We start from the raw sequence: 11,268 nt of genomic DNA, 5'->3' as shown, positions 1-11,268 counted from the left end.
ACGGAAGAGAGAGAGAAAGGGGTCGGGACGCGAGCGGGGAAGAAGAAAAAGGAAGAAGAAGCCGGTCCGATTCGACCGGTCCGATCCGGTCTGGTTCGATTCGGTCCGGTTCGATTCCGTCCGGTTCGATTCAGGATACAAAATTTTAAATTTTTACTCTGCCTTGGGACCGAAAACGAGGTCCAAAAATTTCGAAAAAATTTCAGAAAACTCAAAAAAGTTTGTAGACTCCAAATATTTTTTAGTTTTGCCACGTGGTCTTTAAATTAATTTTTAAAAATCATCAAATTTTTATATTTTTGAAAAATCGAACCCGATTTCCAAAATCTGAAAAATTTCAAATAATTTACTAAAATTCAAATAAAATAAAATATCAATATTTACCCAAAAATAATAAATTTAAAAAAATTAGGGGTGTTACAAGTTTAACTACATAGATACATATTTATAAGTGATGCATGGGCATGCTTGAACATATAATAATATCGAAATTACAATTAAAAATAATATTTTACTTACAGACTCAACCGAAGTCATTGTGGCAGCTGGGCAGAGGAGAAAGGCTATCCCGACTCACCTGACAATTTTATTACAATCATTTAATAAATTTGACTCAATACAAACTAAAAAAAAGACCAAAGATGTCCTAAGTCTTGTCGAAAATTCGGTAGAGTGTCTCCCATGCCTAGAACCTACCCAACTTGCAAAAGGACTTAAAACACACTTCTATATCCACAAAACCATGCACCCACAACTCAATCACATCACACAGCCCCTCCTGGGCCCATCCAAACAGTCATCAATCACAATATGTAAAATTACAGTTTAGTCCTTATCATTGACCCTTTTTGCAAAAACTATCCAAATAAGCTATAAATTTTCTAAAACTTTGCCCCGCGAATATTTTATGGATTTTTAATCCCATTCAAGCACTAGAAAATTAAGAAAAAGTGAGGTTCGGGTTTACCTATGCCGATTCCGATCTCCGAAAACGCGCTCGGAACGTCTAACAACGGTGGGGTAGCCAAAATCTCGATCCAATTCTAAGACTTTTTCGATAGCCGGTCTGTTTGGCCGAAAATTTATAGATCCGGGCAACCGTCGAATTTTCACGAATTGAAGGTATCTACACGAAGCCCACAACACGGGGGGTTAGTATATAATTTTTACGGAATTTTCTAAACTCATTTAATGCTCGGAAAAATACTACGAAGTTTCGTGGGACTCACTGAAAAATGGTGTCAGAAAATTTTGAAATTTATATTGCCGTGAAGCTCTCGACAAGTGGAGCGCTCTGGTACTTTAGGTTTTCTCGTGGGATTCACAGTTTGAGAGAAATCTAGCCCAAAAATCAAAATAGGCTAAAACTTTCTGAACAAAAATTGGGCAAACCACTTGATGGATTTTGGTGTTCTTGGTTTCTATGGAAAACTCTCGAGGTGTAGATGGTGTTTGACACAAGACCCGGCTCAATCGGTGGCCGGATTGGCCGGATTCTGACGGGGAAGTTGAAGCAGCGTGCTGCGCGTTGGGGGTCTTCACACGCGCTTTCCCGGTGTTTCAGGCAGCGGCCGGTGAGGAGGGAAGGGAGAGGCAGCGTGCCGGCAAGCTAGGTAGGCTGGGGCAGTGGCTGGCCGGCGTAGAGAGGAGGGAGGAGAGAGAAAACGAGAGAGAGAGGAAGAAGGGTTGGGACGTGCAGGGAAGAGAAGAAAACGAGGCCCAAAAATTTCGAAAAAAATTCTAGAAAACTCAGAAAAATTCGTAGAATTCAAATATATTTTTAGTTTTGTCACGTGGTCTTTAAATTAATTTTTAAAAATCATCAAAATTTCATAATTTCAGAAAATCGAACCCGATTTCTAAAATTCAAAAATTTTCAAATAATTTTTCTAAAATTTAAATAATTTAAAATATTAATATTTTCTCACAAAATAATAAATTTAAAAATTAGGGATGTTACAATGCTCTTCTTTTTTTTTTTAATTTTTGTTTTCATATTTTTTATCATATTAAATATTAACTTTTTATTTGAATATTTTCAAATTTCAACTGCTAAAATTTTATTTCATACAAAAATAATAATTTTCTAAAATGATTTTTCCCACAACTTTTAAGAATATTAAAAATTTTCAATTTACAATTTCATAAATTATAAAATTCTGTTTACAATATTATACATCTATAAAAATAATTACCTTTTCAATTAAATTTCAGTTAGATTAAAAAATTGTGAATTATTTTTTTAAAAATTATAATAACAGATATATATATATATATATATATATATATATATATATATATATTTAAATAGTCATTAATATAATTATTTATAAACTTTATAAATTTATTTTTATAAACATTTTATATATTTGAGATCTAAGAATTTTAATAATGATACATAAAAAATCATCTCGTGGAATATGTATTTTTTCTACTTTGTTTATATGATTAAGTCAACTAATTTAAACAATAATAAAAAATAATTTATTAATTAACTTAATATATATTATTAATTAAAAATTTTATAGTAATCTTTAGCATAATATTAATTTAATATGTATTTTTATATTTTTATAATTATTTTATAAAATTTTGTAAAATTTTATAAAATAATTATAAAAATATAAAAATACATATTAAATTAATATTATGCCAAAGATTACTTAAAGGACAATACCTTACATTAATTTGATTTATATATTAATTGAGTAATTTTAATTGATAAATTAATTTGAATTAAACTTATAAATTAAAAGTATTCAGTAAATATATAAATTAAATTGACGTCAAATATTTAAGTGATGTGAGATCTTTATAAAAGTAAAGTTAAAATATACATAGAAAGTTATCTTTTTGAAAGTTATTTACTTTAAATATAAAACCATAACTAATTTATATATCTTTTAATATGATATATAATTATTAGAAAATTTAAAATAAATTTAAATCATGTTTAACATATATAATTTATAATTTTACCGTTAAAAATTTTTATAATATTATTTTAAAAATATATAGTTTTTATTATATTTTTAAAATAAAATAATAAATAATTCGTTTGTAAATAAAATATTTAAATTTAAATTGAATTTATAAACCAGTTTTAAAGTTTCCAGTTGGAGCGAACGAGTGTGGATGGCATTTCCATCACCGAATCCACGCGTTAGTCCAGCAAAGCGAGTGAATTGACAGCCCATTTCTCCAGCGCGTAGCCTGAGCGTTTCCTTAATGGCACGTCGATCCTCTATCCTCATCATAACTCAAAAGCGCGATGGCATTCACGATATTTTCCATAAATGCAAAGCCCTATTGTTAATACAGAAAAAGGAAAAGCAAAATACATTTTTCATTTCCTTTTCAAAATATACTATTTTAGCAAATTGAGTCGCTTAACTGCGACACAACTCTCATTTTAATTTAGAATCTGGACCGTCCACATTTCAAAAAACTCATCGTGGCCGTAGATAAATACCTCGTTTACCCCGAATTTTTTCATCTTTATTTTTTAATTCTAGAGCTTGGATCACCCAAACAAGATCTTAACCATAACTTCTGAATCTGACGGTCAAAAAGGTGTCACGTACCTTAGTCGAAACGATTCGTTTTTTCTATTTTGTAAATTCAGCAACTAATTTTTATTTTTGTTATTTGTCGATCTAAGCCCTCTCCCTCTGTCGAAACCAAACGAAACCCTAGCTATCCTCCGTCTCCCCCGGTTAAAAAAAAGGGAATTTCAAAATTATCTAAAATTAATTACTCAAATCAACAAATCTGTTAGGGTTACAAATCGAAATTCACAGATGAGCCCTAATCCATGATTCGTGCGTGTGATCTTCATGGTTTGCTTGAGAAATCAGAGTTTTGGGGTGTTTCGATCCAGGTACTTATGCGATTTTCTTTATTTTGTTGTTAATTTTGTCAGTTGTGATTTCAAATGATGTCAATTTTTTGACGATTAGAGTATAATCGTCGATTTGTGTGTTATTTTTTTGGTATTTTAATGCTGGGGGGATTTTTTGAAGTGATTTTTGGTGTTGTTATGTTGTTTACAGATCTGAAAATGTATGATGGAATTTGAAAATTGGGGATTTCGGGTATTGGTGTTTAGACTGAGGCATTGTTGATGGAAAATAGAATAGGAAGTTCTAATGAAGCGGAAATTCCTAAGAAATCGAGATCTTTGGATCTCAAGAGTCTTTACCAATCCGAGGGTTCAAAAGAGGCACAAACTAAGAACTTGAAGAGAAAGGTTGGCATTGATGTTAGTGTTGTTGAGAAGAAACATGAGAGGAAGAAGAGCAGACAAGCGGTATCCATCAGTGGTTTCAGAAAAGTCAATGGCAATGGCAGTAAGAGTTTAGAAGAAGTGTATAATGGCAGTTTGAGTTCTGGTTCACATGATTCAAAGGACTCAAAGTCTGGGTTGAATCAGCGGTTGAACCATAGTAGTGGGTTTAGTAGCATTTCAGAAACATTAGAGGGTAGTTTTACCAGAATCCCTAGGCGGAAACGTGGTTTTGTGGGGCGAAGAAAAGTTGAGAATGTTAGTCAAGTGTCCAAGTCTGCTGGGCTGTCTAGTGGTGAAGTGGGCAATGTTGATCAGGTTGGTAAATTAACTGGCAAAGACACAGGCAAGCAGGTCAAGACTTTGAAAGTCAAACAGAAGAAAGGTTCTGATGAGTTTAAAGAAAATGGAAATGGTGAAAAGAATTCAGGTAAGCATTTTGAGGAAGAAGCTGAGTGTCCTGGTCATTTAGCTGTAAATGGTGGGGATTTATCGATAAAGAAATCTCACACTGGCCAATTTGTTGAGAATAATGGTGATTCATCTTCAAAAAAGTCACTGAGGAAACGAAATAGGAAAAGAAAGGGTTTGGTGCCTGATGGTAAGAGTGTTGCTAAGGATGGTCGGCCATCAACTAGTACTACTGGAAAGATCACTGATGATTTGCAAGATGAGGATGAGGAGAACCTTGAAGAGAATGCAGCAAGGATGCTATCATCACGATTTGACCCTAGCTGTACTGGCTTTTCTTTGAATAGCAAAGTCTCTTCCTTGCCATCTACAAATGGTTTGTCTTTTTTATTATCATCTGGGCAGGAATTCACTGCCCATGGGTCTAACTACGTCTCAGGGTCTGAATCTGCATCTGTTGATACTGCTGGTAGAGTATTGCGACCAAGGAAACAGCACAGAGAGAAGGGTAGCTCAAGAAAACGGCGCCATTATTATGAAATTTTTACTGGGGACTTGGATGCATATTGGGTATTGAACCGGAGAATCAAGGTTTTTTGGCCTTTGGACCAGAGTTGGTATTATGGTCTTATCAGTGATTATGATACAGTGAAAAAGCTCCATCATATAAAATATGATGATCGGGATGAGGAATGGATTAATCTCCAAGATGAGAGATTTAAACTCTTGCTGCTTCCTAGTGAAGTTCCAGGCAAGCCTCAGAGAAAAAGATCTGTGGCAAGAGAGAAGCGCTCTAATGGGGAAAATGGAAAATTGAAGCCCAATAAAGAGAAGAAAAGAGACTTGACTACAGAGGATGATAATTATATGGGGAACTACATGGACTCGGAGCCTATCATCTCATGGTTGGCTCGTTCTTCTCAGAGAGTCAAATCTTCTCCTTTTCGTGCCTCAAAGAAACAGAAAATTTCAGGTCTATCTCTGACCTCAGTGCTACCATCACTGACTGATGATGGTGTCAGTAGACATGAGAGTTTGGATGGGGGTTTAAGGAACAAGGATATAAGCAATTTATCTGGTAATTCTGTCTTGCCAGACAGATTTGGTGCTGGTGGAAGGATTGAGTTGTCTCCCTCAGAAAACCCCTTTCATCCCAAAGCTAACAAGCTTCCAGTTGTTTATTATAGGAGGCGATTTCGCAATCCATGCAGTGTGTCGCGTCATTCATTTGAAGTCAATCATGTTTCCACTAGTCTACCAGAATCTGATACTTCTCATGGTCATGTTGGTGTTGCTTCTGGACCTTTGAAAAGGCTAGATATTTCTCTGGAAAGATTGGATCCTGATGCGGCTTTGGAAAAGTTGGATACTGTTGAGGCTTTATGGTTGACTGACGTTACAGGCTTTCTAAAATTAAATTTTCAGTTATTGGAATCAAGACAGTTCAGGTTTGAGTTAAGCTTCCCAGTACTTTCTATCTGCAATTATTCATTTGGCAAGGATCATACTTGGTTCTTTCATTCGTTACTATTGCTTCAGTATGGTACACTGGTGACTATGTGGCCAAGGGTTCATTTGCAGATGCTTTTTGTCGATAATATGGTTGGATTGAGATTTCTTTTGTTTGAAGGTTGCTTGAAGCAGGCCATAGCATTTGTTTTCCAGGTCCTAGCTGTATTTCCTCAACCTACTGAGCACTGGAAATTTGCTGACTTGCAGTTGCCAGTTACTTCAATCAAATTCAAATTCTCTTGCATCCAAGATTTCAGGAAGCAGCTTGTGTTTGCATTCTACAACTTCGCTGAAGTGAAAATTTCAAAATGGATGGATCTGGACTCTAGGCTCAAAAGACACTGTTTGCTTACTAAGCAGCTACCTCTATCAGAATGCACTTATGATAACATTAAGGCACTTCAAAATGGAACTAGTCAGTTGCTCAGTTCTTCTGTTTGCAATGATTCCTCAAGAATTAAGGTATTCATTTTGTACATTATATTTTCAAAGGTGATAAAGGTTTTTATGCTCTTCTTTTATATTTGCTCATGGAATTGAAATCATGTTTCAAATTTACTCATGTATGCATGTATTTATATTTCTCTGGGAATATAGCATGTCTGCTTCCATTTTCTATCTCTGTTTGGTTTCAGCTTTTATTTTTCTCTTTCCTCTTGGATTAAGACAGTCGGAGCCTGAGTGTTGAACCCATGACTGTACTTGGAATTATCACATGTATCAGTTGTGGCCAATAACTGTTGGTTGCTCATAACCTTTTGTTGTTCACTATTCCATTTTTTTTTTTTATGTATTTATGGATAAGCATTCGAAGTGATGCTGTTCTCTTTTTTTTTTTAATTATTTTTTTTTAATTGCGACATTGGGTTTGTGGCTAATAATCAGTATTAACTGCACTGAACTTTATTGTATTCAGGACCAAATAAGGAGTTCTAGGCAGTGTATAAGCCTTGTGGGTGTTTCCAGGGAATCCACTTGTGTAAATGCCTGTCCATCATCTTCTAATTTTGACAAGTCTCATAGATGGTTCCCTCCTTTTGCACTTTCTTTTACTGCTGCACCAACTTTTTTTCTGGGTTTGCATCTTAAGCTGCTTATGGAGCATAGTGTGACTCACATCAGCTTTCAGGATCATGTCTCAAGCTCAATAGAGTGTCCTGAAAACTCCGGTTGTTTGGCGGCGAATGACTGTTCTATTGTAGAGGACTGCTCTAACAAAGGTTCAGAAAGCACTCCTGATAATAATTGCAAGGCTTCAAGGGATGTTGATTGCAATGGATTTCTTTCTTGTTCTAAAACTGTGCCACAAGAAGTTGACATTTCTGTTACCAGTGTTGGAGATTGGATGAAGCCCTCTCTAAAGCACCATAATGGTGGTGTAAATGTTGAAAATTCTGCCATCTCCAAGGATACTGGAAAATTGGGAACTGATACTGTTGCCTCACTGCAAAAGTGGCCATTCCATCATTCAGAGTCAGAACAATGCCACCAATCACCAAAGCCTCTAGTTGACCATGATAAGTCTTGTACTGGTTCTCATTCTCTTATGAATGGTATTACTGTTGAAATTCCATCATTCAATCAATTTGATAAGCGTGCTGATAAGGAATTACATCGTGCTCAACAATCTACTGATTTGTCTTGGAATATGAATGGTGGCATTATCCCCAGTCCAAACCCTACTGCTCGCAGAAGTACCTGGCACCGAAATAGAAGTAGTTCTACATCTTTTGGATACCTTGCACATGGATGGGCAGATGGAAGGGCTGACTTTCTCCAGAATAATTTTGGTAATGGACCTAAGAAGCCACGTACACAGGTCTCTTATGCAATGCCTTTTGGAGGTTTTGACTATGGCTCAAACAATAAAGGTCATTCACAGAAAGGGCTTCCACATAAACGGATTAGGACAGCAAATGAGAAGAGGTCAGCTGATGTTTCTAGGGTTTCTGAAAGAAACTTAGAAGAGTTGTCCTGTGAAGCAAATGTCTTAATTACGCATGGTGATAGAGGCTGGAGAGAATGTGGGGTGCAGGTAGTATTAGAACTTTTTGATCATAATGAGTGGAAGCTTGCTGTAAAAATTTCAGGGATTACAAAGTATTCCTACAAGGCACATCAATTTCTGCAGCCTGGGTCAACAAACCGGTTTACACATGCTATGATGTGGAAAGGAGGAAAGGATTGGATATTGGAATTTCCTGATAGGAGTCAGTGGGCTCGTTTCAAAGAGATGCATGAAGAGTGCTATAATCGGAACATCCGTGCTGCCTCTGTTAGAAACATTCCTATTCCTGGGGTTCGCTTGATAGAGGAAAATGACGACTATGGAATTGAAGTTCCATTTGTTCGAAGTTCATCTAAGTACTTTCGGCAGATTGAAACTGATATTGAGATGGCTTTGGATCCATTGAGGGTGCTATATGACATGGATAGTGATGATGAGCAGTGGGTGTTGAAAAATCGAACTTCTTCAGAAGCTGCCAACAGTAGTTCATGGGAGATATCTGACGAAATGTTCGAGAAGACTATGGACATGTTTGAGAAGGCTGCATATTCTCAACAATGTAACCAATTTACATCTGATGAAATAGAAGACCTCATGGCTGGACTGGGCCCAATGAAAGCAATCAAAATTATCCATGAGTATTGGCAGCAAAAGAGGCAGAGGAAGGGAATGCCTTTAATCCGTCATCTCCAGGTGCATTCTGGATTTCTCTATATCCTATGTTGTTTCATTGCTTTAAAGATACACATGGCGTTGCTTTGACCTCATTCATAATATAAGATAATTGAGATTGTTTTCTAATCCCTTGGATTTGGTTTCTTCGCTGTGTTCTGTGGGCTTGTGTATGAATTATTTGCGCATTTTCTTTTCCTTTCTAAGCATATTTTATTATTTGACCTTTTTTTTTTCTTTCTTGCGTGGGCTTTATTCAGCCACCTCTATGGGAGAGGTATCAGCAACAGTTGAGGGAGTGGGAGCTAGCAAAAAGTACTACCCTTTCTAATGGATGTCATGAGAAGGTGGCACATGTTGAAAAGCCTCCCATGTTTGCTTTCTGCTTGAAACCACGGGGGTTGGAAGTGCCCAACAAGGGATCTAAACATAGGTCACAGAGAAAAATTTCAGTTACCGGCCAAAGCAATTTCTTCTCAGATCATGATGGTTTCCATGCTTATGGTAAATGTTGTTTACCCTTCTGCATTTTTCACTAAACTTTCTTTTGCCCATTGCTTTGTACTCATTGATCTTGCAAACTTTCTCCTCCATCCAACTATATTTGTTGCATCCAGGAAGAAGATTAAATGGATTTGCTTCTGGGGATGAAAAGGCTGTATATCAAGGTCATAACTATGAACCTTTAGATGATTCTCCATTGCCTCAGATATCACCAAGGGTATTTTCACCTCGGTATGCAAGTGGCAACGGATATTTTTCAATGAACAGTGATAGGTATGAGAGGAATCATGTGCAGAAGCTTTACAGGAGCAAGTCAAAGAAACCTGGGGCATTTATGTTTCCTAATGATACTCAGATGGTTGCTTCATATAATCAAAGAATGTTTGACAAGAGAAATGGATTTCATCAGTGGAATATAGGCTTTTCTGATTGGCCAAGCAGGCGGTATTACCACATAGATGGGCCCCTATGCCATGGCCCTGAACATTTTGATAGTTCAGATGTCGATGAGTTCAGGTTGCGTGATGCTTCTGGTGCGGCACAGCATGCACTTAATATGGCTAAACTCAAGAGAGAAAAGGCTCAGAGATTGCTTTATAGGGCTGATCTAGCCATTCACAAGGCTGTGGTTGCCCTCATGACTGCTGAGGCGATCAAAGCTTCTTCTGAGGACTTAAATGGTGATGGATAGAATGAGAAAAGAAAGATGAGATGAAATGGTAGGAAATGTGCCAGCCCTTCAGCGTGAGATTCTTTAGTCAAAGAATCCAGTTGTAGACTTCCAAATTTTTTGCTGGAGCAAGTGTGGTGTTTCCTTTGTCAGTGGTGGTGGTGGCCTTTTTGTCATTTGCCATTGATTCAAGAGGGCTTCAAACAGGAGGGTTATGGCAGGTGGAGGGTAGAAGAACATTTTGCTTCTGCCTCTTAATGTCAATGTCACGGCAGTTTTGGTGTGACTTCACAGTTTTTCTACCTACTAGGTTTTTTTTTCTTTATCCCAACAGCAGGGCAGGCTCGCATGCACTGGCCCTGCAGGTAAGGGGTATATGGAATTTTGGCTACCGATCTTTGTACAGATACCCCTCCCCTACTTTTTTTTTTCTGTTTCTTTTTGTCTTAACCTTGATATCAAAGTAGGAGTTGGCCGAAATAATACAACACCCCTTGGAATTGAATCACAAATTTCTGTCTGATTGAATGTTGGAGCATTCACTAGATAGATATGTAACAACCAGAACGTGTTATCTCTTGAAAAAGGAGAGGGAAAATGCTGTAAGTAAATGTTCTTATAATTTTTCATACAGGTTTATTGGAGGCTCAGAGTCTGTTGTTATTTCCTTCTTGTTTCATGTTCTTGGTGATATTTGGAAGCCTCAAACAGTATATAAATTTGGAGAAGTATGTGAGCAATGTCCTTCCTGGTGGACTTTTCTTTTTGATCTTTCACTTCTGATGAAGTTCTTCATCTCAAGTTAGCACTCTCTTGGTGCCCTTTTAATAATCTTTCTTCTTTTGCTTATTTAAAAAAAGGAAAAACCCTGAAAACGTAACAGGAAAATCTTGACATATGGTGTAGGGGGTAAACGTTGGTGGTCATTATGTGTTTTTGTTCGCATGGCAATTTGACGGTGATATTATTGTCATGTTGATTGGTTTGTTTTCTATCTAGTAGTTTCCAAGTTTCCTTCTAACTTGAATGTCAAATTCTTACAGATTTTCATTTTATTTATATTCTGTATTTGTTATGACATAGGAGAAATGGATACGTCATGGCTGCCTAAGAACTGCAGGAGTCCCTCAACCCTGGAATAAATGTTATTGGTTCAATAGTTTATTCGTTTTGGGGTTAGTTTTATGGAGTTACTGTAGGTCTATT

The 11,268-nt window shown here is 36.4% G+C and overlaps 1 protein-coding gene across 1 annotated transcript; it reads left to right on the top strand.

Moving 5' to 3' along the window:
* Positions 1-3,624: 3,624 nt before the first annotated feature.
* Positions 3,625-10,712, top strand: LOC110641663 (uncharacterized). Its single transcript, XM_021793478.2, has 5 exons — positions 3,625-3,880; positions 4,053-6,670; positions 7,125-8,909; positions 9,149-9,392; positions 9,506-10,712. The coding sequence occupies exons 2-5, from the start codon at positions 4,124-4,126 to the stop codon at positions 10,081-10,083; spliced, it is 5,154 nt and encodes a 1,717-aa protein (XP_021649170.2). The 5' UTR covers positions 3,625-3,880; positions 4,053-4,123; the 3' UTR covers positions 10,084-10,712.
* Positions 10,713-11,268: the final 556 nt, after the last annotated feature.

The sequence above is a fragment of the Hevea brasiliensis genome, chromosome 11 (genome assembly GCF_030052815.1).
Source record: "Hevea brasiliensis isolate MT/VB/25A 57/8 chromosome 11, ASM3005281v1, whole genome shotgun sequence".
Taxonomy (NCBI): domain Eukaryota; kingdom Viridiplantae; phylum Streptophyta; class Magnoliopsida; order Malpighiales; family Euphorbiaceae; genus Hevea; species Hevea brasiliensis.
The sequence above is the reverse complement of the archived record's forward strand: the minus strand, read 5'-3'. Positions and strand labels throughout refer to the sequence as shown.